We start from the raw sequence: 27,771 nt of genomic DNA, 5'->3' as shown, positions 1-27,771 counted from the left end.
TTCCCTGCCCCATTCCTGTAACCACACAAGACTTGAACACTTATGATGTTAAAGCATTTGAGGCTTGTGCAGATGAGGACAGAGCTTAGGCATTGGTGGAATGAGGCATTATGACATCACAATCTGAGCTCTAGAATGTTGCTACTTATGGTTTTAAAGTGTTTGAGGCTTGTGTGGATGAGGACGGAGCTTAGGCATTGGTGGAATGAGGCATTATGACATCACAATCTGAGCTCTAGAATGTTGCTACTTATGATTTGAAAGTGTTTGAGGCTTGTGTAGATGAGGACGGAGCTTGCAGGAAAGGGGCAGGGGCAGGAAAAGAACTCAACGGGACTGGATGGGAAAATGAGTTCCCGTGGGGACAGGGAAAAATTTGTCCCCGTGTCATTTTCTATTGTGGACATCAGGCCATCTGACTAGCTGTGGGGTGACCAAGGCACTGTAGGGAAACTCTGGCCTCTGATTTGGCTTGGTATTACCTAAGATGGCTGCTAAAATTTCTTGATTTCCAGCTATACCACATAGTACCTGATCATTTCAAGGTCATCCATATTTTCTGCTCATATGTCGACAAAGAAAGAAATTCTTACACTTCCCTTCAGGACTATCATGGCTTTAAAGCAGGGATCTCAAAGTCCCTCCTTGAGGGTCGCAATCCAGTCGGGTTTTCAGGATTTCCGCAATGAATATGCATGAGATCTATGTGCATGCACTGCTTTCAATGCATATTCATTGGGGAAATCCTGAAAACCCGACTGGATTGCGGCCCTCAAGGAGGGACTTTGAGACCCCTGCTTTAAAGCAACGTTACCTATAAGTAGTCGCTGAACAAATGCTGCTTGTGTGGAACTTCTCTGTAGATAGGCCATTGGTTTCCTTCAGTTCTCTGCTGAATTGTACACAAAGAATGTCATAGTTAGGGTTACCATATGGCTCCTGAAAAAAGAGGATGGATTGAGACATCTGGGTTTTACTCCCATTGCTTTCATTGGAAGTAAAACCCAGATCTCTTGATCCATCCATCCTCCTTTTTCAGGAGCCAACCTTACCATAGCTAAGATTAACCTCCTTTCCTCATGTCTAGCAACAAAATATTAAATGAAGACCCCCCTCGGGTCCAGGAACATTTTATGTGCAGCTGAAGCAAAAGTGTTAGACAAAAGACAGTAATGGAAAAGATGGGATCAAAAGAAAAGGCATCTGTGTTGCAGATCCTTGTTTAATTAATCTTATGTATGCAATATTTGTCAAATGGGCTTTTAGTAACAGATTCGTATTCCTCCTCTACATTGACAGTGTTACAGAAGCACTAATTAATCCCTTTCTTTACCAGATTTTTTGGAGACTTGGAGAGGAGACACCAAGCCGATCCCATTATCCATGACATTAGTGACATTGTAGAAGACCACACCACGAACTACTTCAAACCTTACGTGATCTATTGCTCCAATGAAGTGTACCAGCAGCGAACCCTCCAGAAGTTACTGTGAGTGCAAAAGAAGCCGTGACTGACAGGGGAGAAGAGAGTGACATGAAAATAGTTCCCATCCCCCATAATATTTTCCCCAGTTCCCAACCCATCCCATCTAATTCTAGTGGGGAGTGTGTGGCACAGGTTGATCCTTGTGACCCTGGGCAAGTCACTTAATCCCCCTATTGCCCCAGGTACATTAGATAGATTGTGAACCCACTGGGACAGACATGGGAAGATGCTTGAGTACCTGAATAAATTCATGTAAACCGTTCTGAGCTCCCCTGGGAGAACAGTATAGAAAAGTGAATAAATAAGAAAATAAAAATAAAAAAAATAATTTAAACCTAGAAACTAGTTTTACATAACTTGAAGAAAAAAAAAATCTCTTTAGCCGTCCCTTGGACATTCCTTACCACTGTGTCTCGCAAACTTGGCAAAGCCGCAGCGCCCTAAACGGGTGGTCATGGCTCGAGGGCATCCAGAAGTGTGCAAAGGTCGACATGATGCGTTCTGACAGTTTAGCTTTACTGAAGACGTCCGTGAATTCAAGACGTCAGGACTTTCGGTTGTGCAGGAGTTAAGCTATGGAACTCTTTAGTGGATCAGAGATGAAATTGCTGTGAAAAGGGTAGGTTTAGAAAATTATTGAAGACGCAACAATTCTTAAATGCCTTTTTTTGTTAAGTTATTTCAGCTAAAATTGATGAACTATCTACGAGCTCCACATTATGGTAATTTCCTGAGGATTGTATGCATTTTTATTTTATTATGGTTTTTTTTATTTTTTTATTATTTTGTTGTCATTTTAACACTCTGATGTAACTTATGTAAACCGCCTAGTTTTAGACGGTATGTAAATTTTTAAAATAAATAAATAAAATCAAGCGCAGGCGTGAGGCCCTCCAGGCGGGGTCCTGAGCCACCAGTGCGGAGGTGCTGGAAGGGAAGAGGCACGGAGAGGAGGAGAGGTGCTGGCACTGCACTGGCTCACCACGAGAGGCACATCCTGTAGGCCAGGGGTGTCAAAGTCCCTCCTCGAGGGCCGTAATCCAGTTGGGTTTTCAGGATTTCCCCAATGAATATGCATTGAAAGCAGTGCATGCACATAGATCTCATGCATATTCATTGGGGAAATCCTGAAAACCCGACTGGATTCCGGCCCTCGAGGACCGACTTTGACACCTGTGCTGTAGGCAGTCGGCCAACACCGGCGCCTTGCTGCACACTAGTGTACCGTGACACACAGTTTGCGGTACACTGCCTTACAAGATACTTAAATTACCCAAACCATCTTAATAGATTCAATTATGAGCTTTTACAATTTTTTTAAAAAAAGAAAACGTTTAATTGACCGATAGGCGCCTACCCAATTTTATAAAAAGCAGGCTTGTATTGCGTGGTACTTAATTCCTAAGTGGGCGTGTTTGGGGGCAGAGAGACACGTAAGCGCTGCTAAGCGAGATTCTCTAAAGAACTCAGGCACCTGCAATGTAGGCCAGTAAAACCCTTGGCCTATACTACCGGTATAGGTGCTGTTAGGCTGTAAGCGGCCCCTAAGCATTATTGACATGCGGCAGGTGCCTTTTTTTCTAGGCGTCTGCCAACCTAGGCCCAAAATGGATCACCCGCTCCAACACAGACCAGATGACTATGAATGTAGGTTTAAAACATACTTGGCATACTCGTAACATAATAAACACATAATTAACCGTCACTGGCTTGCTGCAGTGGATGTTACTAATGGAAAACGTGTCTCAAATAGTACCTCATGCAATCATAGCAATGGAAGACGCAGACAAGCATGCACCACCAAAGGCTTGAGTAAGAAATACAGCCTTGAGCTGTTTCTTAAAGCCCTCTGAGTCAGATATGAGTCAGCTCAGTCAAGAGTCTATTCCATTCTGAAGATCAGGACAGCAAGGAAGTTGGCAGTCACGGCATTCCTTCAGATCTCAAAACCCTGCCGGATTTCGATGCTGTCTACCGTTGAAATTTAGATACGTTCTGAAGAAATATTTAAAATAAGTTGGACATATTCTCAATAGTTAGCAGTGTGTCCCGTTTACTGATTTGCAGAATATAGCTTGGATATTAAATGTATTCATATTTGAGTATAAAGTGCTGTTTTTGGAAGGGATTTCAGCAAAGCTTCTAGTCCGGTGTGCCACAAACTGTTTGAAGGTGCGGCACACTTAAGCGTGGTGTCGCAATTGGAGGGCGCCCACGTATGTGTGGACATGGACGCGATAAGGTCACATGCATGTTTGATGTCACCACATTGACGTCTGTGAATGTGCAGATGCCCTCCAGTCGCGGCCCTGAGCCTCCTCTTACCGCCGGTTGGGGGGGGGGGGGGGTGCTGGAGAGGGAGAGATGTTGATTCCTGCCTATAGGACAGGGATGTCAAAGTCCCTCCTCGAGGGCTGCAATCCAGTGGGGTTTTCAGGATTTCCCCAATGAATATGCATGAGGATCTATTAGCATACCATGAAAACAGTGCATGCAAATAGATCTCGTGTATATTCATTGGGGAAATCCTGAAAACCCGACTGGAATACGGCTCTCGAGGACCGGAGTTCCCCACCCCTGTGCTAGAGACTTTTTCCAGTCTATGGACTTTCACAGCAAACTCGCTGCTCGTGTCAGTGTCGCCTCTCTCCGACATCACTTCCGGGCCCTGCGCCTAGGAAGTACCGTCATAGGGATAGCTGACAACGACGCGGGCAGCAAATTCATGAGGTTGCTCATGCCTAGAAAATTAAAAAGGTACAGGGGAAGGGGGCGCGTGCACAACAGGGGGGGAGGGGTTGGGGAGGGGGAGGGGCGGGGAAGGGGCACCATTCACCCTGGCTACGCCACTGTTCATGATTAAGGACTGCTAGACTTAATCTCTGCTGGAATTTTGGGGCACAGACCGTAGAAGTCTGCCCCAAGACAAAGCTAAGTTCACATGAGATTCCAAATGTGAATTTTGTAATCCCTTCCCCCACCCACTTTTTGGGATCACAACACATGAGTGTTCCTCAGGTTTCTCACCTTGCTTTTGTCCAAACTCCACTGGCTCCCAGTAATTTCCAGGGTTCACTTTAAATGCGCCTGCCTATCTTTTAAGATCCTACACGGCATCCTCCCTTCCCTAATCCCACTATCTTGGAACTCCTCGAGTCCTGACACCACCAGGCCCACCCCAAAACCTAAACTTATCCTTCCCCTCGCTAAAAGGTATCCTCCATGCAGGAAAATTGGGAAAATCTCTCTTCTTCAGAATCACAGGGCTTTGGAATAATCTTTCTGCCCCACTACGGAATCGGGGCTCCTTCCAACTATTCCGCAAGCACCTGAAAACTAGGCTTTTCACAAAAATGTAATGCTCTCCTCCCCCTTATACTCAACCATCAAACCCAATGTGTTATACCTTCCTTTATTAATAAGCTCTTGTAAACTGTGCCGAGCTCTATATTCATGGAGAGGATGCGGTATATAAACTTAAGGTTTAGTTTAGTTTGCTTAGGCCACATGCTTATTCAGGCTAGTGCAGGAAGCAGGAAGCTCATGACTTTACTGCCCTCCAAAGGAAAAAAACCCCATATCTGCCAAAATTGCATAATACACGTTAAAGAGAGATTTGGATTGCTTGCATATCCATTTGATGGCATTGGACTGTCTTTGGTGCTACTGCTTACAGCAAAGACAGCAAGTAAAAATCACAAGGACTCTCTGCTTCCTTTTGTACTGTCCCTTCTGAGAGAAAGGTTGCCAGACTCGTTTTTGTCATAAATATTATGCAAGAAGAGATCATCCTCTGAATCAACCAGCATATCAGGTTCTAACATTTCCTAAGAAGCTTGAGAGCTGGGAATATAACGTGAGCGAAGGCACCACCTGGTGGCAGAGACAGCCCATTACTGTTTCCCATGGATAGGGGCTCTGATGTGGCACACCACTGGGACAAAATACTTCTAATAATGCAAATACAAAAGTAGGTGTATATATTAAACTGTCTCAGCCAAAATACACCATAAGATTAGCACCTCAACTAGTGATAGTACATATATATGTAAGGGAGCCTCAGAGATCTTGAAATCAGGCAGTAAACTGCCAAGATTCCAGATCAGTCAAAATCTCAATCATTGGCTCTACCTTCTGAATATAGAAAATAATTTTTAGATTTTTTTGAAACTTTTTATAAACTTTTTATACTTCAAACAGCTCCTGATTGGTGAAGCCGAATTTAGCCCAGGAAGTCCTGATCAGAGAATACTGTGATTGACCGGGATCGCGAACTGCGAATGACCTGGGGAACACTACCGTATTTTTCGCTCTATAAGACGCACCTGACCATAAGACGCACCCACATGTAGAGAAGGAAAACCCAAGAAAAAAAATTCCCACCGCCCTGCCCTGTACCCCCTCTGATGGTCTAGTGGTAGGCCGGGACAGGGACCTATAGAGCGAAAAATCCGTAAGCAGAGTAGGCACCCCCCCCCATAGGCAGCACAGGAACGCCCCCCCTCCCCCGGTACCTTTTTTTTAAAGTCCCTTTTCTGCGCTCCTACCTGTCTCCCTCGCTGGACGGCTCTTCTTCAGTTTCTCCATTAATCTAAGTGACCTGTTATAAAATTACCCTGCACAAGACTCGGTGCATTAGTGACGGACTTGCTCTTCCCTTGAAGCACATTTCATTTAACGGAGATGCATTCTGTTTGATTTCAGAGCCAGTAACCCTGCTTTCAAGGAAACGCTGAAACAGATTGAAATGAGTCCAGATTGTGGCGGGTTACCAATGATCTCCTTCCTGATCCTGCCCATGCAACGGGTGACGCGCCTTCCTCTGCTCATGGATGTAAGAAAGGAGCTTGAGTGGTTACCTTACGAGGCATTTTCTAGGTTGTCCAATAACACAGCTAAATCACTTGCAGCCACCAACATTTTTTTTTTCCTACTCGTTCTCTTTTGTTAACAACGTGCGATGACATCCCATCCCATCTTTAGCTTGCTGTGCCTCTAGAAAGTGTTCAAGCTTTGGAGCTGATGAGCTAGGTTGAGTGGCCGCGATGTCTATGCTAACCAAAGTCTAATTCTTCGTCGTTGACTGTCCCTCTAGACGATTTGCCAGAAAACCAGCAGCGACCTTCCTGAGCATGAAGCGGCATCCAGAGCCCTGAAAGCCATCAGCAAGGTCAGACAATCTTTTATTTATTTATTAGGATTTAATTACCACCTTTAAAAAAATAAAAAATTCACCCAAGGCAGTGTACAGCAAGAATCAGCCAAACATAGGTGATAGACAATTACAGCAGTAACCTTTTATCTTAACAGTACACACTGTAGCATAGTTGTTACTTACAATGTCAACATAATACACATTAAAACATGACAGCATAGGATTTCAGTGGAGGTGGAACAGGTAGCTAAAACAATGGGGGTTAGATAGAAAATAAGAATAACTAATTTAAGGAACATTTGCATATGATGTTAGAAAAGGCGCCAGAAAACAATCTTTACTAAGAGTAAGAGTAGATAAGCAAGTCCTGCTATAATATGTTCATCCAGGGCCAGCATTAAGGGAGATGGAGGTGCAAACGGGGCAGCTGCCCTGGGACCAGTGATGTAGTAAGGGTAGAAGGCGCCCGGGGTGGTGGTGTCCCCTGCACCTACCTCTCTGCGCCTACTTCACACTTGTGCTCTCCCTTCCCCCACCCCTCTAAATTTTCGCCAGCACAAGTTGCTCTTCTCCAGCATGCTCCTCATGACAGCTTTGGATCTTCCTCTGACGTCACTTCCTGGCCCCATGACCTGGAATTATCTCAGAGGGGAACCAGGCTGGTGCGAGCAACAGGCAGAAGTTGCTCGCATTAGCGAAGATCTACAGAGGTACGGGGTGGGGGGAGGGATAGCATAAGCGTGGCATAGTGGGACGCAGAGGTGCTGGTGCCCCCCCCCATTGACACAGAGCCCAGGGCAGTCCGCCCTCCCCCCTCCCTTCTTTCTAAGCCATTGCCTGGGCCTCACAGCTCCAGGGGTCCCTTGTAGGCCAGGAAGTCCTTCTCTTCTCCCCACTCAGTTCTGAAGCCCCTTCACCTGTAAAACTGCAAGGAGATTGCCAGAGCAGCAGAGAGTTCTTTAACACTGCCCATAGCCTCCCCAGTGCTGTTCAATGCTACCTCTCTCCGATGCAACTTCCTGTTTCCGCTTGGGCAGACCGCGGCAGAAGAACAGCACCGAGGAGGCCCGAGGCAGCTTTAGAGAGCTACTTCCGTGCCAGCAACCATCTTACATTTTTACATGTGAGGGGGGGCTTTGGGACTGGGTGGGGAGAATGGAAGGACATCCTGATCCATGGGGGGCCCCCTGGAGCAGCTGATTTTAAAATGAAGGGACGGATTCTTGAGGGGAAGGGCTTTCAGTGGACATGGGGATAGTAGGGAGGGAGGGAGGAGAGATGCAGGGTGGGAGGGCATTTGGTGGACATAGGGATAGTAGGAAATCAGGGGAGGGGCAGGGAGGAGAGGAATTGGGGGACCCCCCTCTTTAATTTCTGCCCTCAGCCCCAGCATGTCTAAACACCAGCCCTGTCTTTGTGTGTGTGACTAGCTACTGTATTTTTTGCTCCATAAGATGCACCTCACCATAAGACGCACCCCAGATTTAGAGAAGGAAAACAAGAAAAAAACCCATTCTGAACCAAATTGTATACTAATATATACCCGACACCTTTAAATTCCATCCCAGCCTCCCCAATCAATCATCACTTTTATATACCCCTCCATCACATTTAAATTCAATCCCAGTCCCCCAGCACCTTTAAATTTCAACCCAACACTCCCCCTAATCAATCATCATTTTTACATATTCCCCAGCACCGTTAAATTCCATCCCAAACCGCCAATCAATCATCACTTTTATATACCCCCCCAGCACCGTTAAATTCAATCCTAGGCCCCCAGCACCATTAAATTCCATACCAGCCCCTCCCCCCCCAGCGGTACCTTTAAATGTTGGAGGTCAGTGGACGGCTGCCTGCTGCATGTCGGGGCCTGCGGCGCACAAGCGCGCTGCTGCGTGGGCAGGCGCCACTTCTGAATGGCTGCCTCAGTAGAACTGAGCAGCCATTCAGAAGTGGCACCTGCATACGCAGCAGTGCTTTACATGAGGTCAATTATGAAACTGCCCACCTGAGGTAAAAACACATATAGAGTTTGTTTACATATGTATTTACCTGCTGTTTGAAAAGGCTTTCCCAAGGGTGGGGGTTAAGAACATAAGAGTTATGTTATGATATATTAATCAAGTCTTCTATTCCGCCTTTATCTATTCAGCTCAAGGTCAGATTACACTCCCAAGAGGCTGGGTCAAGTTGCCCAGAAGGTCACAATGTACAATTTGGCTTTCAAAGTGGTTCTAAATACAGTTACAATGGTTTCACAGTACTGTTCAGGGTCAGATTGAAATATAAGAGGTTGGGTCGAGTTACCCAGGAGGTTACAATGTACAGTTTGGCATTCAGGATTGTTATGAATGCAATTAGAATTGGTCATCTAGTGGTGGGTCGTCAGACCGGTTGCAATTGTGGGGTCATTTATGGTCAACTCGCCGCCCTGATACAAATGAGCTTTAGGAAGTTTTCTGAACGTGAGGGATTGGCCACAGAAGCATAGTGTGATTTGGAAAAGGTTCCAGCCCTTTGTTAGTTAGTAGGGAATGGATGAAGTGAGTTGCCTCATGCACTTGATGTTTTTTGCATGAGGGGAATTTGAGCTGAATCGGGTTTCTAGTTGAGTAGGAGTTGGGAACGCTGTGGAGTAGGGTGGCCAGTAAATTTGGATAGGTGGGGGCGTTGCCCAATAAAATCTTGAAGGGCGTGATGCCAAATTTGAACTTGATTCTTGGCAGCTATGGGCAGCCAGTGTAGTAGGTCTGTAGGCGTTCGGATTTCCAGAGTCTGACTGCTGCATTTTGGACTACGTGTAAGCGGGATAGTAAAGTTTTTGAGCAGAGAACTACATTAGTCGAGTTGGGATAGAATTAGGTATTGCTCTAAGATTCGGAAAGCTCCCGAGTCAAAGTATTTTTTTATGGCTCTCGATTTTTTTATTTTTTTTTTTTGCAACACCAGGAAGGATTGTTTGGTTATTGAGTGTATGTGGTATTTCTTGGCTGAATTGGATCAGTCAGCCCAAGGTCCATCTTGCCCAATATCGGTCACAAGTACCTGGCAAAGTCCCAAAAAGTAGCAATAGTCTAAGCCACTTAACCACGGAGATAAGTAGTGGCTTTCCTCAGGCTTACCTTATGAACTTATTCACCAGGATGTTGTCCACGCAATATTTTAAACCCAGCTACATTAATTATGTTATCAATTGCTTCAGCAATGAGTAACTTAACTATAAGTTGAGTGAAGAAATATTTTTCCTATTTGCATTTACAAGGACATGTTTACTTGCTTACTTTGAGGGGGAGAGATAAAGGGTAAGGAGGTAAGGAAGGAAGGAGGGAGGGAAAGAGACCAATTCAACACTAGCACCTGCAACATTTGGAAGGATGCCACCTCCCACGCACCCCCCCCTCCCCTCCCAAACTACACTTATGAGGTCACATTGGAAAGGTCTAGCTTCTGCACATAAATTAACCCAGAAAACTTGTGCATATCAGAAAGCAGGTATAGACGTACTTGTATGGTTTCCTAGAGTATTTGGACAAGCAGACCTATGGGGCATCCAGAAATGGCCACACGAAGTATGGACTTACCTTTTTACCTGTACACACAGTTATAACAATGTCCACCAAGGTGTTATCCTGAAGAAGGGCTTGACAGAGACAGCAGGTGAGTCTGATATAGTGACGTTCAGCGGGTGCTGTTATTTCAGTGTTCAGAATTTTATTTATAAAGGCCTGGATTCTGTAAACCGCGCCTAACGGCCGGCACCTAGAAAAATGGTGCCGGTCGCGTATCAATCACACTTGGACACTGTTAACAGAAAAAATATGGAGGCCGACATTTCTGGCACCTAAGGTTTTTTTTAAAGAATCTGCGCCTAAGGTCATCTCTTCTCCTAACCACGCCTACTTTGACCTTGAGCGCCGCTAGGCGCCATGCGCCGATATGACTCTGGCACTTACATGGTAGGTAGGTGCCTTTCGGTGCCTACTGTTTTTTTTAAATTGAGTTTTTAATCAGTTTTAAATAGTGCAGTCGATTACTGTACCAATTAAAGTTGATTAATGCAATTAAGTTAGGCGTCGGTAGGCGCGGTCTATGCACCTAATCTTTGGTGCCATTTACAGAACGTAGCCCCAAATGGTTAAAACACATGGTTCTAAGTGGTCATTTCTGCAGCCTCGTTCCCTGCGTTTCAGCCAATCACATCGCATTGGAAGACTACTCAATAAGTATCTTATGGTATCTGAATTGAATGATGTGAGAGAACTGATTCATCAAATATGTTTCAACAGCTGGTGAAGCAGTGCAACGAAGGGGCTCGGACCATGGAGAGGACTGAACACATGTACACTTTGCAGACGCAACTGGATTTTGGAAAGATCAAGGTAGGATTGTTTGCATAAACGCATTCCGGTTACTCAGCAATAGATTTCCTCAGTTTAAATATAAATTTGAGCTTGATTGAAACATAACGGGGGTCGATATTCAGTGCGATTTAACTGGCCAGAAATTGTTCAAGGCCCGTTAACTCTTCTGTTCAGAGCTAACCAGTCATTTTCAATGGCACTTAAAAACAACTTGTTTGGAGGCATTCTAGAGGTGGAGTCAGCATTTGGCCAGTTAAGTGTCGATGTTCAGAACTTAACTGCCAGATTAACCATAGAAACATGACGGCAGATAAAGGCCAATCCACTATCTCCTCCTCTCCCTAAGAGATCCCACGTACCTGTCGCATGCTTTCTTGAATTCAGACAGCCTTTGTCTCTATCGCCTCCATTGGGAGACTATTCCATGCCTCTACCACCCTTTCTGTAAAAAAAATATTTCCTTAGATTACTCCTGAGCCTATCGCCTCTTAACTTCATCCTATGCCCTCTTATTCCGGAGCTTTCTTATAAATGAAAGAGACTCACCTCATGCGCATTTATGCCATATAGGTACTCAAACGTCTCTAATTATATCTCCCCTCTCCTGCCTTTCCTCCAAAATATGTATATATTGAAATCTTTAAGTCTGTCCCCATAGACCACCAACCGTTTTAGTAGCTTTCTTCTGGACTGACTCCATCCTTTTTATATCTTTTTGAAGGTGTGGTTTCCACAATAATCTAAATGAGGCCTCACCAGAGTCTTATACAGGGACATCAATACCTCCTTTTTTCTTACTGGCCATTCCTCTCTCTATGCACCCAAGCGTTCTTCTAGCTTTTGCCGTTGACTTTTCCAACTTGTTTGGCCTCCTTAAGTTTATCACATACTATCACAACCCAAATCCTGCTCCTCTTTCAGGCACAAAAATTCCTCACCTCCCTAAACTGTACAGTTACCTTGGATTTTTGCAGCCCAAATGCATGACCTTCCATTTCTTAGCTTTAAATCTTAGCTGCCAAATTATAGACCATTTCTCAAGCTTCACTAGGTCTTTCCTCATGTTTTCTGCACCATCAGGGGTGTCTACTGTGTTGCAAATTTTGGTACCATCCACAAAGATGCAATGATACCAAAATCTAAAACAGAGTAGAACCCCCCCCCCCCCTAATGGTGTGGGTAACATGAGGAAGGACCGTATAAATAGGACCATATAAAACTCAGTCCTATTTGATAGGTAGACTAGATAGGCCATATAGTCTTTATCTGCCTTCATTTTCCTGTGTTTCTATGTATGTGGTAACCCATAAACAGTTCAATGCTGAATATTGCACTTAACCAACTATGTGTTAGCCAGCTCTGCAAAATTGCTCATGGCTGCCCAACCACTGATATTCAGTGGCACTAAGCCAGACTTTGCCACTGAATATGAGCTCTGAACAGCCCCCCAAAACATAGACCATTCAGGTGCGGATCTGAGAGAGGTGCTGGGGAGGAGCCCGGGCTTATGTGATAAAGAGCCAGGGCCTGCAAAAGATGAGCGAGTGAATTTAGGACAGCTCATGTTATGTGGATTCCAGCTGAATACTGGGCTGGAACCCACATAAATGATTCCCCCCCCCCAAACACCCAGTACCCCCTTGTGCCCTCCCATGAATATTTTCTTTCTCACCCCTTCCCCTCCCAATGTCAAAGTCCACCCCTGCTACCGTCCACCCCTTTTCATATGTAGATAGGCCCACCAGGTCCTACCTACATATCTGGTGATAAAGTGGGAGGTTTTAAAGGGCAGGAGCCACAAGGGGGCTGTGCTCTTGCTCCCGAAGACTCCCCAATAGTCCACCAGGTATATAAGTAGACCTAGAGGGGGGCTACCTACACATGGGAAGAAGAGATGGTGGGGGGAGTTGACTTTGACACTGGAAGAGGGAAAGGGTTAGAAAGGAAGCATTCATGGGGGGCAGAATGGGGTGTGGAGGGGTTGTGGAAAAAAAAACAAACAAACATTTATTTGGGCCCTGGCCCAATATTCAGCCATTCCCTGCATAACTCTTATGTGGGCCCAATTGAATAGTGACTGTGCCTGCATAACCTCTGGGCAACCTGTCCGCTTGGAATTATGCCCACATTTTCAGTACCAGTGTCCGGATGTGGCCCGGCACTGAATATTAGGACATAGTGTAGCCGATGACGGTAAGAGTTTAGAAAAATGCTGTCCACCACTGGCTGAATATCAGGGAGAGCATCCTTTAGTTAACCACTTCCACTTTTAAGGCTGTACAAGGCTTCTAAAATGACCTCCTTAATCTCTTTAGACTTGTTGGCGGCCTTTCAATTGATTTGTACTTTAAAAATATAGCAGAAATTGAGAACAGGCTCTTTGTTTCTCCTCAGCCTTTCCCTTTGACCTCTGCGTCCCGCTGGTTGAAGAAACGAGGGGAACTCCAGTTAGTAGAAGAGTCGGGGATTTTTCGCAAAGGTTTTGGGCGGCAGAGCTGCTACCTCTTCTTGTTTAACGATGTCTTGATCAGAACCAAAAAGAAAAGGTAGGAAATATTTGGCTTGAATTCAGACAGGCTGCACCCCCTGCTCTTCCTCGCCGTTATAAGTTGGGTCAGTCCACTGGAATGTTGTATTTAAGTAGCACTTGGGCATTATGCTCCCTTCTCAAGTCGGTGTGCCTGATTAATACCCGAGACCTCAGGATTGGCAGTATTTAACTTTTTCTTAAAGTGAAACATTTTACCGTCGTTCTTGCCTAAGTGAGAACAGCAGGCTAACCAGGAAATTCAAGGTACAAAATCCCTGATCTTGGGCAAGTCCTGGGTACTGACTTAGACTGACTTAAGTCCTCTGAGGCCCAGATCTAAGCTGTGTAACTGAATATACCTCGCTTTGAACTACTGCTGAAGTTTTTGGACCCCTGTTCGTTTACAGAAATTGAATAGTTCTAAGTCTAACAGATGCTGGCACTGTCATCTTGATGTAGGGACACTGGATCATTTACTGTACTATTGTCCCTTGATACTTAAATTCTGGAGATCATCTGGGGTCAAATTATTATGGTATTGGAAGTTCCATTATCGTTGTCATATTATAAAATACTAGTGTTTTAACCCGTTACATTAAAGGGTGCTAGAGTAGATGTCTGTTTTGGGGGTTATTTTTTTTTTCTTTGTCTCTTTCTCCTTGGACGCTGTCTGTCTGTCATTCTTTCTGTCTGTGTCTCTCCCTGGCCCCCTGTCTGTCCGTCTCTGTCTCCCTGGCCCCCTGTATTTCTCTGTTGCGCCATGCCTGCCTGTCTCTCACTATGTCCATAGTGTCCCATCCAATGTCCTTAGTGCCCTTAGTGCTTCCTTCCTATGTCCTTAGTACCCCTTCCTATGTCCTTAGTGCCCCCAGTGCCTCCGTCCTGTGTCCTTAGTGCCCATTCCTATGTCCTTAGTGCCCCCAGTGCTTCCTTCCTATGTCCTTAGTGCCCCCCAGTGCCGTCCTGTGTCCCCCTCACTGCCTTCCAGACTTTGACCCAAACTGCTGAAAACCTATCTATTTGAAAAATGGGTCTCTCCCACCTTTTGATGCTCTACTCCAAAATGTAAAGCTATCTCTATCCTCTTTATAACCTCTAATTTCTTATTATGTCTTTCCCTCATTTATTGAATTGCCTGTAAACCGTGCCAAGCTCTTTCTTTATGGAGAGGATGCAGTATACAAACTTAAGGCTTAGTTTAGTTTATAATCTCAAGTTCTATTGTCTTAAATCATCTGTTTGTAATCTGCTCTGAATCCAGTACAAGATAGAGCGGAATATAAGATACCATTAGCATATCATAGCATAGTTAGCATGGCATAACATGGGAATATATTGCATGGTGGCTACAAAGTTTACATTTTCTAATTCTGGTCCCATTGCTAAAGTGGCATTTACGGGTGTTCAATAATTTATCTACCTCGGTATGAAAAAAATAAGTAGCAAGCGTGTTGAAACAAGTCTGTGCATGTTGTGACATGTCTCAAGGTTACTCATGCACAGTTGTGGCTTGGTGCGAGTCTAACATTCCTTTTTTATTATTTATTTATAACTTTCAAATAAATTTTACAAGAATACATCTTGCTACATGAGACACAGAAAAGGAAAAACAAATTTTAAGAAATTAAGAGAAAACAATCTTACAATATAACCAAATCTTAAACTCCCTTCTTAGACCACAATAATGGTCAACAAATATAAAAGGGGAAAATAAGTGTACACTTCTCCCTCCGGATTCGCGGGGATAGGGGCAGAGCCAGACCGCGAATGGCGAAAAACTGCGAATATCCAGCTCTGACCCACCCCCGCCTCCCTTCCGCATTCCCGGCCTTACCTGGTGGTCTAGTGGGCTTTCGGGGCAGGAGCGATCTTTCTACGCTCCAGCCCTGTGTAGATCGCCAATAGGAAATGGCTGTGGGGAGTTCCAATCGTAGTCTCGAGAGACTATGGGAACTCACAGCAGCTATTTCCTATTGGCGATCTGCACGGGGCAGGAGCGTAGGAAGATCGCTCCTGCCCCGAAAGCCCGCCAGACCACCAGGTAAGGCCGGGATGCCAGGGGGAAGGCAGGAGGGAGGCGGGGGTGGGTCAGAGCCGCACCAGAAGATATTTGCGGTATTTCACCTTTCGCGGTCCGGCTCTGACCCTATCCCCCGCGAATCCGGAGGCAGAAGTGTAAAGTAAAATTTTGGAGTAAGCGGGGGGGGGGGGAGGGTAGAGAGTCCATTGAAGATGACCCTCGCACTGGATGGCCTGTGGAAACAACTTCCACAGAAATGTGCAAGAAAGTCGAGGATTTAATTTTATCAGACAGACAAATTAACGTTTCCCGAATAGCTGAAGAAATGGGCATCTCGGCAGGTACAGTCTGGAAACGAATTCATGAAAAGTTGAGCATGTCCAAGGTTTAGTGCAAGACGGGCTCCAAGAATGCCGACACCACGTCGGAAGGCAGCAAACGTTGGCGGCCACATAGAAAACTGCAGATGAAGTCAGTGGCAGGCTTGGCCAGCAATCTTTGGCTGGCTTGTGCTTTTCAAAGGGAAAGACTGCTGTGCTTGCAAAAAAAATGATATTCATGCGCCAGGAATCGCTTCACAGCCTGTCTCTTAACAAAATGGCACCTGTTCTTTCTTTCTTCGTAGCGAGGAGAGCTACATCGTGACGGACTATGCCATGATGGATCAGTTGGCGGTAGACAAGCTTGAAAACAATGACCCTCAGCTGTCTCCCCCTGCCAAACCAGGAACAAGTGGTGGCAGCCGCAACCCAAGCGGGCCGTATTTGTTCCAAGTGACCATGAGAAGGAACAGCGAAGGGCGGCCGGATCAGATTATTCTGGCTGCAGATTCGCTGTAAGTACAGGTAGTGCTGTGTGCACGGAAAACCCGCCATCCCATTTTTCATTTAGTGTGCACCAACAGAAACAAACCCAACATGTCAAGAGTAGACTAATTTTGCCTAGGGTTGTTCGAATCAGGGCATTCACACTTTCCCTTGTATTTTACAAAAGGCTCAGTGAGCAAGGAGCTTTTGGCAAAATACATGCGAGGACATATAGTAACACACATGTAGGTGTTGGGTGAGAACAGCCATTTTAGCAAGAAACACGTTCAAAAAAAGAGTGACATCACTCACAATTTTGCCCTAGTGCTGGACATTTACCCACATAAGTATCAAATTTGCCACCTAATCGTAGAACCCAGAAGTCCAGGACCAGCCAATTAGGAGTGACGCAACATACTATGTTTCCCCGAAAATAAGCCCTAGCATGATTTTCAGGGGTAGGACTTAATATAAGCCCTACCGCCAAAAATAAGCCCTAGTCGCCGGCAGCAGCGCTTCCACTGCCCGCGCCCCTCGCCGACCCTTCCATCTCTCCTTCCTATCTGAACCCCGGCCACGAGCCAAAATACCTGGAAACACAGCAGCGTCGGCAGCACAGGCTGAATCATGGCCTGCCCTTCTCCCGGCCGTTCCGAGCCACGTTGCTGATGACATCATCAGTGATGGGGCAGAGGAACGCCCGGATGTGAGAAGGGCAGGCCGCGATTCAGCCTGTGCTGCCGATGCTGCTATTTGTTTCCAGGTATTTCAGCTCGCGGTTGGGATTCGGATGGGAGGGAGAGATGAAAGGGTCAGCAGGGGGGAGGTACGCAGCAATGGGGGGGGATGGGAGGGATAGAAAGATGCTGCACAGGGGGATGGGAGGGATAGAAGCTTCAAGGGTTCTGCTGCACAAGGGATGGGAGGGGAGAGATAGAAAGATACTGCACAAGGGGAGGGGTGAGAGGGGAGGAAAGATGCAGCACAAGGGGATGGGAGGGATAGAAGCTTCAAGGGTTCTGCTGCACAAGGGATGGGAGGGAGGGATAGAAAGATACTGCACAAGGGATGGGTGAGAGGGGAGGAAAGGAGAGAAAGGAAATAGGAAGATTTGGGGTGGAGGAGAAGAAGGGAGAGATGATCATTGTACATGAAAAAAAATAAGACATCCCCGAAAATAAGATCTAGTGCCTTTTTTGGGCCCAAAATTAATATGACAGTGTCTTATTTTGGGGGAAACACAGTAACTCTCTTTATTAAATTTTTGAGGAGGTCATCGTAACCCCAGATCCAAATGAGCATATAGTGGTGTAGTAAGGGGGGAGAGGCGGTCCACCCCGAGCGCCATCTTGGTGAGTGCGCAGGCACCCGTCCTCCTCTCTGCCCCTCCCCCCCCCACTGCCACATGTGCGTGCCGCTTCCCTGCCCCCATACCTCTGTAACGTTCCTGGTGTGAGCAGAAACCCCCCAACCTGCTGTCACTTCAGCGTCAGCTCTTCCTTTGTTGCCACTTCCTGGACCCGCGCTGAGGAAGTGACATCGGAGGAACGTTACAGGGGTACGGGAGAAAGGAATCGGTGCATGTGCGGCAGGGGAGGGGGTGAGGAAGGAGCGGGAGGGCGCCACCGCCCTGGGCTACGCCACTATTTACATATTTAGGATGCTTGTAAATGGTGGCTTTTTAAAATCTTCTACATGTTTAGGAAATTTACATATTTCAATGCCACAAAAACCTTTGAAAATGATTCCCTCAGTTGTATGTTGTGTCATGTCTATATTTGAAAGTGAGGGCTCCTTTTACGAAGCCGCGGTAGAGGTTTAATGCGTGTAATAGCGCACGCTAAACCGCCAGACGCGCTAGCCGCTACCGCCTCCTCTTGAGCAGGCGGTGGTTTCTTGGTTAGTGCGGGGGTAGCGCGTGATTAAAAGTCGCGCGCGCTAAAGCCGCTAACACAGCTTCGTAAAAGGAGCCCTAAATTGGCTGAATATAACTAGGAATTCAAGGAGTTAAGAATTTTAGCATTTCTCTGGCGCTTAAATTTCCCCATTTATGGAATGAACTTCCTCTAATTTTGAGGTGTCCCAGCTCCTTCCAATCTTTTTGTAAATCTTTAAAAACGTTTCTATTCACTAAACATTTTGAAAACTAATTCTCTTGTATTTTAGCTTATCTTTTAACTTTTTGTTAACCGCGTCGAGCTTCCTTTGGTTGACGACCCGGTACTGTAAATCTTCAGGTAATTTGTTTGTAATTGTTGTAAACCGCCTAGAACTCAATGGGTATGGCGGTATATAAGAATAAAGTTATTATTATTATTATTATTATATAAGGTTAAGGTGTTAGTTTAGTTTTTTTTTTCTTACAGGAGCGATAGAGCTCGTTGGATCACTGCACTGGAAGAAAAAGAAGAGCCCAAGAAAGACGGGAAAGCTAACAAAGAAGGTAAAATAAAATCCCTTTGTATGGGAACTGGCCAAATCCCAATCATTAAGTCGTCTGGCATTTGTACTTAGCATTTGCTATTAATATATGACTCTAAAGGGGAAAAGCGGTTTCAGCTGCGCACAAAAGGGTCAGATTCTATAAACAGCGCCGTAAATTAGGCCGTGGTAGGCGCCCTACCGCTGCCTAACTTGCTTTAATTAGCTTTAATCGGTGTGGTAATTGTCCGTGTTATTTAAAACCGATTAAAAACTCGTTAAAAAGTAGGCGCTATACAAGTGTTATTAACTTGAAATAATAAATAAATAAAAATTTTTTAAAAAGTAGGCGCTGTTAACATGTCTACAGCGGGACGCCATGTTTAAGCGGGCATAGTTAGGGGGCGGAGCGGGACTTTGGCGCTATTAGGCACGATTCGCTAAAGAACGTAGGTGTCTGCCATGTAGACCAGTAAAACCCTGGCCTACATGGCAGACGCCTGAGTTTTTCTGGTAGGCGCCGTTGGCCACGATTCTTTAAATAATAACTTTATTTTTCTATACCGCCATAGTCTTGCGACTTCTAGGCGGTTCACAATGAAGAAAAGCTGTACAGACAGCGAATTACAGAGTATAGGTTGATGAGAGAAAATTGAACAATCAGTGATAGTACAAGGTGAGTTACAGGGTCAGTGAATTACAACATAAGAACATAAGAAGTTGCCTCCGCTGGGTCAGACCAGAGGTCCATCGCGCCCAGGAGTCCGCACCCGCGGCAGCCCATCAGGTCCATGACCTGTCATGTTATCTTGATTTAGCCCTATAGCCCCCTTGTTTTTATCTATACTCTTATCTACCCTTATCTGTATCCCTCAATCCCCCTATCCTTCAGGAATCCATCCAATCCCTCTTTGAATCCCCGTAGCGTACTCTGCCCGACCACTTCCTCCGGGAGCACGTTCCATGTGTCCACAACCCTCTGTGTGAAGAAGAACCTCCTGGCATTGGTTCTAAACTTCTCCCCTTCCAGTTTCTCCGAGTGCCCTCTTGTGCCTGTGGTTCCCCGTAGTTTGAAGAATCTACAAAGTTCACAATAAGTAACACTATACCAAATGGCACTTAAGCATGTACGACGGCCCCTTTTGTAGGCAGCTGCCGATTTTGGCACCGTTTATAGAATCTGGTCCAAAGGGTTCAATTTTCAAACCAGCTTTCCTGAACCTGGATTTTTTTTTCTAGTTATTAGACAAGACAGGAATATGACTTTTACAAATTACAAGATGATTTCAGTGAGACCTTTGCGACTTGGCTAGCTGCCAGCACACCTCATCTATCTATCCATCCCTCCCAGAACAGGTTACAAAAAGCATACATAATCAGCTAAAAAGACAGAAGTAAAACAGAATAGCATAAAATCCATAAAAAATAATAAAGGCACATAACCCTTAGTCATGAAATATACAGTGGTACCTGGGTTTACGAGTGCACCGGTTTGCGAGTGTTTTGCAAGACGAGCAAAACATTTGCAAACTTGGTGCCTCGTAAACCCAGCGCACCTCGATTTGCGAGCGCCCCCCCTGCGAACCGGCACTCCCCCCCCCCCCCCGGCAAACCGGCACCCCCCCACCCCGCCGCGACCTGAGGTCCCCCCAACCCACCCAAACCCTCTTCTTACTTTGATGTAGCCTCCGCACCGGAACCAGCATGTCCTGTGCTGTGCCGGTGCCTGAAGATCTGCCTCCGGTGCTGGGCCTTGAGCATTGCGCACATGGGTCGGTGCTTTGGAGGCAGGGAGGGAGATTGGCAGACTTGGGGGTTTGGAAGGTCTTTCTGTGTTAAACAGGCCAGTCGGGGGCAAATTCTATAAGAAGCGGCCAACAGGCGCCGAAATAGGCACCGTTCAGCGCAATTCAAGTCAAATCGGGCGCTGTTTAGCGAATCGCGCTGAGTGGCACCTATTTTGGAGGCGCCCAATAAAACAGGCCCCGCTCTAGGCACAATTAAAAGTTAGGCGACCATCTGAGCGCTTAAAGCGCGCTTAAGAGCAGCGATTCTGTAACAAGGCGCCTAACATGCAGAGCACCTATTTTTTTGGAAGGCCACCTAAATTTTTAGAGGCGCCTTGCTACAGAATCGCTCTGTCTTGATAGGCGCCTAAGTTTCAGTTATTGCTTAATTGAGCTTGTTATTCAATTTGGATAGGCGCTTATCTAGTTGGCGCCTCCAAAATAGGTGCCTAACATAAAGCGCCAGTTACGGAATTTGGGCCTCAGTGTCTCTCTTCTCCATCTAATTATTTTGAAGGCCTTTGTTCACATTTTCTTTTGTTTTTTTTGTTTTTTAATGCGTAGGTGTTTCATTAAGCTCTGTCCTATAGCAGCTGGAGTTTTGCTAAGCCAGACCTCCCCGGACTGTTTTCCTTCACCTGGCTGTTAATTTTCCAACTCCCGTTTGCTTTAACAGGTTTCCGTCAGGTAGAGATCATCAAAGCCTATTTCTCTAAGCAGACAGATGAAATCTCACTGCAGCAAACAGACGTTGTCCTGGTCTTACAGGAAGAGGATGGTAAGTTTATCTGAGCATGGCACTGCCCGATCAGCATGGATTCATATAGCTCCTGCCCACGTATTTTGTGCTCAGTGGGCAGGCCGCTAATATTCAGTAGCACCTAACTAGGCGGTTTTGCAGAATATCAACAGTTAACTCGCCATTTTTAAAGTGATTGGAAAATTGGTAAAAAAAACAAAAACAAACCCTTTTGTACCAAGCACAAGGATACAAAACTAAACTTATAATACAAAACTAAACTTCTCAAGTTTCAATAATTAAATAAGGGGATTTCAGTACGGGCTCAATTATACCTACGAATGTCCAAAAGCCCCGAGTAGGTGTTCATAGCACCAGACCCGAATATTCAATTTTCATTTAATATTTATTCACTAAATACTGGTAGAGTACACAAAAGAAAACTTAGAAGAAGGCCAATGATTGGAGTTAAGGAGCAGCACAACCACGCCGAATACCTCAGTCTGTGAATACGACTATGCGTGGGCTCCGTTACTGAGGCCTCTTCTTACACACATTCTTCAGTACAAAGTGATACACTTTTTCTTACATATATATAGGAATACAATAAATACTAATATTTTGAAAATAATATAATTTACATGTGTGGGTTTGTGTTTTGTTTTTTTTGTTTTTTAGCAAAATAGGAGGGTCATGCCTAAATTCTAAGGCCCCAATGTTCAGCCAGCAACAATCAACGTTTTGCTGACCACGGCTGGCATTAAATCTGGAAACTCAAGGCTGGGCCACGACTGGGCACGTGCGCTTAATTTCTGGGGTTGTGGAGCCGGCTAACGCATAGCCAGTTGGCATTTAACGCTTAATCAGCTATGGAGCATCTCATAAAGTTAGGACTGACTTTGATGTGATCCATTTTATGCGGTTGGCCTGGCTGGTTCAATGCTCAATATTGGCACTTAACTGGACGCGTTCCAGCTCCTCCCCTGGAATGTTCCCAAAATAGCCAGTTTTCAGTTTGGTGTTAACTAGTTATTTTCAGCAGCAATAACTGTTAAGATCACTGAAAATTAGCCGTTAGCTCCAAACAGACGATTTATTCGGTGAGAAGCTGTTTCTGGCTGGTTAATTTCTTTGAATATCGGCCCATATGTGTGTATTTGTGCCTATTTTTCTTTATAAAAACAGGCTCCAGATGGACACCTTTTAAATAATTAACCTCTTGTTCTGCTCATCAGTTCCCATTTTCATATGAGAAAGCAATAAAAAAAAAAAAAAAAATTGGAATGAATCATCCTGATTTGATGACTGTAGTCTCCGTTATTGAATGGAGTGACTCTGACTCATGAAAGTGGCCTAAGTCTGCATCTCCCCATGCCAGAGCTTTGAACCCCTACAGGGGGGAACAAGAGATGTAAGATATTATCCTCCTCCGTCCTCAGCTGTCTGGGTGGCCCTGTGCCAGGCCTCATTCCAGCTGTGTAGAAATCCTGAACTGAAGTGTGAAATGTAATAGAAGGTTCATCTACTGGATGGAACCAAGCGTAGACACCCGCTGAGCTGTTCGGAATGTCATTCTTCAAACTGCTGGCATGAAACAAAGGAGTTTCCTTTGGATGGTGCTTTTCTTAATCCCTCCTTCCAAGAATTCGTGCTGAGGAACTTCACAGCAAGGTTCCTCCAAAAGGAAATCGTACAAGAATTTCTGAACGTACATCTCTCGCGTGGGCGTACTCTTTAGAACTAAAGTTTGCCCTGTAATTATGTCCATCTGTACTCGACTGAACTGTCTACTAAGTACACCACTTATGGAACAGACAGTCTGTGACATCTCACATTTCCTGTAATTCCTAGTTCACTGTGTTGAGTGGAACCATCGCCCCCTATTTCTATGAACTTGCTGCAAAATTGTACACATAGGGGAGGGTGTTCTATAAATGGTGGCAAGATTTTGGCACCGGAATAAACCGGCACAGAGTTCTAGTCTATAAATGGCACACCAGGTTGAGCATTTAAAAAAAAAACCAAAAGAGGTGGGATTGATGACACTCTGTATCCAGATAACCTTTATTTGCAAAAATATCTCGATTACATGAAATCAACACAAGCAGAAACAAATGATGTGAAAAGGACCCAACACGGTCCATGTTGCGGCATACAATGCCCTCCTCAGGAGTCCAGTCTTCTAAAATATCAGATCGAACCAGTTTATCGCACTCCTCGGCTCAAGAAGTCATTCATTGCAAGCTCCCTTCGGTGGCGCCCCCCGCCCTGGCTCCCATGCAGTCGGTCCAGCCCGACTGCCAAGCAAGCCAGATGGTAACATCTGGCCCCTGATCACTAGGTCGAGCACCATTTATAAAATGGTGCTTAGAGCCCATTTCCGCACCAAATGTTGGGCACCAGTATTTACACCAGCTGAAACCTGGAGTAAATGCCAGCACCCAACTCCAAGCAGGAGTGAAAATGGGGCTAATCTATAATCCCCCCAAGCAACTTTTAGGAATTCTCTTGCACTCCCCTGGCCACATCTCTTTTGAGTGGTCTGCTAGCACATTTAGACATGCCGGGTTATAGCATAGGGTGTGCCAGTTCCAATCATTGCCAATTAACTGCAATAATTGATAACATCAATTAATTGCAATTAATTGGCTCATAAGCTAATTAATTTAAGATTCACATGGAAATTTCAGTGCCAAAATCTCGGTGTCTTGTATATAGTATCCAGAGGTATTGCAGAAGGTTGCATACACAAGTTATAGGATAGTGTCAACTACATGCATAATTTAATTTAAAAAAATTGCTGCTAATTAGCATTAACCAGTTTTAACTGATATTAAATCATGTACAAATACATTAAATTGTATGAGTATATTAAGGATCAAGTCAGTCAAAAAATGTTAAAGTATTAGAGCAAAAGGATTCTTAGTTTTGAGAAGGTCTCAGGTATTTGTAGGGATTGTGCCAGGAATCTTGGAACCCTCCGGTTGAAGTTTAAAAGAATTACCAGCTCTGTTCATTTTTGGAAGTACAGCAGATATTAGGGAATGTCCCTTATCAGCCACCGTATTTTATATAAGGTAATGCTGCTTATTTTTATAACCTTAGTCCATAATGAGCCTCAGTTTATATCAAGAATGTTAATTCCTTACAATCCCATTCGTTAACTTAGATCATCCTCCCAAAACTTACTAGTTATACCTTCCCTTAAAACAATAGGAATAAGAAGAGCAGACATGTTTTCTGTTATGGGCCCACAATGGTGGAACTCTCTACCACAACATATTACAAATGAACGAGATCTTATTTCTTTTAAAAAATCTTTGAAAACTCATCTTTTTAAAGATGCTTTTAATACTCAATATTAAATTTTTTATTTTTTTTTAGTTTTTTAATCTTTTACCTACTCCCGTTCCCTTTTGTTTTTTCCCGTATTTGTTTTTCTATATATAACAGATGTAATCTTTGCCCTTTTTTTCCCTCCACTTCAAGTTTGTCTTGTCTTAAAATTGATGTTACTGAGTTTTAACTTGTATCTCCATATTTTATGCTTTTTTATTTATGTACATCGCTTTGTAAACAGATTCAGCAATAAATCAAATATTAATAAACCAAACCTAATAAACCCGAAGTAACTCAATTTCCCCCATCCCTGTTCTGTGAGCTCTGCCTTAGCCGCACAAGCCTTGGACACTTTCATGATACTGAAGTGTTTGGGGCTTGTGCAGATGAGGATGGAGCTTGCAGGAATGAGGCAGGGACAAGAAAAGACCTTGCAGGGGATGGGACGGGAAAATAAATTCCCGCCAGGACGGGAAAAATTTGTCCCCGTGTCATTCTCTAGGAGATATAAAGTTGGCCTGAGGTCAAATTGAGAATGGAATTGAAAGGAAATGCTGGAGTTAGCCCCAGGGAGAATGCTTGAAGTGGGAGAAAAGGGTGTTGGACCAAATAATTATTTTGCCACTTATAGGTAGCCCTTTTCTGCTAGTATTAGAAAATTTCACAATATTATTCAATGAGATATTTGTATTTTGCAGGCTGGTACCAAGGAGAAAGACTGCGAGATGGCGAGAGAGGTTGGTTCCCTCAGGCCTGTGCTCAGGAGATTACGAGTCGTATCGTAGCTGAGCGTAATGTTCGACGAATGGAGAGACTGCGGATAGAAACGGACGTATAGGCCAGGTGACAATGCCAGGATTGATTCGGTGAACATAGCAGCCCACAGCCCGTCCTAATGAAGGAATTCATGGACGAGCCCTTAGAGTCCCATGTATTCAATGCGCTGGTGGACTTCGGAATGAACTCAGTTTCACCTTCCAAGAAACTAGAGATGTGAGGAAACCATTTCCTCTTCCACTCTCTCTGGTTTGCAAGGAGAACGCAGCTTCAAAATGATGGACTGGTATGTTAGGGGAAAACCCACCTGAATTTCATCTCTCCTTCTTGGACCATAGAAACGGGCCAGTTTTGATCTAATCTCTACAGTTGCCATCAATAATCCATTTCTGACAACTGGAAGAAAATGGAATTGAAAATAACTGGCTGAAACTTGCTTTCCAGCCTCTCGGATTCTCCTTCTCGCCTGCTATCTTGTCAACCCTATGATGTGAATTTTCCAAGGAACTTAACGGCGTCCCCAACTGAGCAGCTTAGCTGTGGTGTAAGGAAAGTGAATGACACTGTTCTACAAGCACAGATTACTACTGATGACTCGTAGAAAAAATATTGCACAGATAGGAACAAATAGCTTATAAATTGTCAGCCCTTACACTCAAGCAGATACCATTTGTATATAGAACAGCCAGTCAGCTATTAGGGCTCTCGTCACTGCCTTCTTTCCATGTGGAAATGTCTTTTCCTGTAGACTGAGCATGAACAGAGTTCATGCCTTATTAAGTGGCAATCCTCGCATTACTGGTGCACATCATGGCCTTGGTTGGGTTGTAAGAACAACCAGCTTCTTCAACAACAAAGACGAGTATGATTAGAACCTAAGAACATAAAATTTTCCCTGCTAGGTCAGATCAAGGGTCCAGCAAGCTGAGTAACCGGTTTGCAACAGTCCAGGTTTCGAGTACCTGGCAGAGTCCTAAAGAGTGACATGCTTACTATGAACAGAATTATTTTGGCTACAGCTCCTATGCTAAACTGAAGTGGCAATCCTGATAGGGTACAAGTGAAGACCAGGCTCTGCTTCAAGATCTCAGAACTGTGGTTAGTTAAACATAACGCAAGCAAGCCATACTTTCAGATCTGACACAGGGTCTGTCTATGTTTGAGAACCAAAGATGGTGCCCAGAAGTCTTTTTTTCTGCTAATAACCAAAAATGTCTCTAGTGTGTATAATGTAAATACGACGCTCTCTGGTGGTAGTAGGGAACGATTAGGAAGTTGAACTCAAGGACTTTTTGTAACTGGATGCATACATCTTTTATATTTTGTACATTAAGTCAAAAGTGGATATTTGGGTGGGTTGGAAAATGAACGTTTGAATAAAATTTTGGTGATCTGTCGAGTGCCGTACATACTGCCATTCCCTCCAGGACAGCGAGGCTCATCTCCCTCCCCCCTCTCATTTCCCCTGATCTCTGTGGGAAATTTCCCGTATTTTTAATAACTTCCTTTCAGATGTCTTACATGTTTAACTAATAGCAAGTCTCAATTTTTACTTCCAAAACGTATCTTAATGGCACTTTTTAGGACCATGTAATAGGGCTTTTTAGATCTCTGAGGGAGGATGGTATGGCAGAATTTAGTAGGTGGTATGGAATGGATAGGCCTTATGGTCTTTACTGGCCACTGTTTCCTATTTCTGTGTCTCCCCTCTCTTCTGGCAAACAGATGTCTCTCTGTGCTTGAGTCTATCAATGCTCCTTTATGTGGACAGTATGATTGATAGCATTTTTCTGTTGCAGCCTCAGTATGATTAAATCACTTTTGCCTGTACTTTTATCAATAATACATCAGTTTCCAGGAAACAATTACTTTGGTCCTTGGCTCTTACATGTGCTTTAGCTTAAGCTTTTCTTTATTTGCCAAGAACAAGTTAGACATGGAAAGACATGAGTAGAATGGTTAGCCTCTGCAAGATTGGGGTTCTCTTGGCATGTTGACGATTCAGCTCTGGCATGGGTTACAAGCCCATTCCCAAGTCTGAACAACAGGCTTAGCACACAAGCTATAAGGGGTGAAAACCGGGCCCCAGACCTTCACAAAACTGATAGCGGCACATCCTTCTGCAAGTCCTGAGGCTAGGGATACCAGAAGTCCAGGGACGTGTCCTCGTTATAGAGGACTGTCTGGAAGCCTGAAGGGATTTCCAAACCCCAGCAGTTTGTCCAGGATTTGGAAGTCCCCAGCTCAGGGCTGCACCTGGAGGCCCTCTGTGCATGCGCGGAGGTTGATGTCATACGTTCGTGCATGCATGTGACAGCACGATGTCTGCGCATGTGCAGATGTTCCT

At 44.8% G+C, this 27,771-nt stretch overlaps 1 protein-coding gene across 3 annotated transcripts in view; it reads left to right on the top strand.

Moving 5' to 3' along the window:
• The window catches only part of ARHGEF16 (Rho guanine nucleotide exchange factor 16), a 76,968-nt gene extending 49,679 nt beyond the window's left edge, over positions 1-27,289 (top strand). For all 3 annotated transcript variants that reach the window (XM_033922271.1, XM_033922272.1, XM_033922273.1), the window contains exons 7-15: positions 1,337-1,489; positions 6,191-6,320; positions 6,582-6,656; positions 10,931-11,023; positions 13,400-13,551; positions 16,181-16,390; positions 18,728-18,804; positions 21,246-21,347; positions 25,346-27,289. In XM_033922271.1, the coding sequence (XP_033778162.1) occupies positions 1,337-1,489; positions 6,191-6,320; positions 6,582-6,656; positions 10,931-11,023; positions 13,400-13,551; positions 16,181-16,390; positions 18,728-18,804; positions 21,246-21,347; positions 25,346-25,485 (1,132 nt within the window). In that variant the 3' untranslated portion in view covers positions 25,486-27,289. The remainder of the gene's footprint in view (positions 1-1,336; positions 1,490-6,190; positions 6,321-6,581; positions 6,657-10,930; positions 11,024-13,399; positions 13,552-16,180; positions 16,391-18,727; positions 18,805-21,245; positions 21,348-25,345) is intronic.
• Positions 27,290-27,771: the final 482 nt, after the last annotated feature.

This window comes from Geotrypetes seraphini, chromosome 15, assembly GCF_902459505.1.
Source record: "Geotrypetes seraphini chromosome 15, aGeoSer1.1, whole genome shotgun sequence".
Taxonomy (NCBI): domain Eukaryota; kingdom Metazoa; phylum Chordata; class Amphibia; order Gymnophiona; family Dermophiidae; genus Geotrypetes; species Geotrypetes seraphini.
Note: the sequence above shows the minus strand (reverse complement) of the source record. Positions and strands in the feature narration are given on the sequence as shown.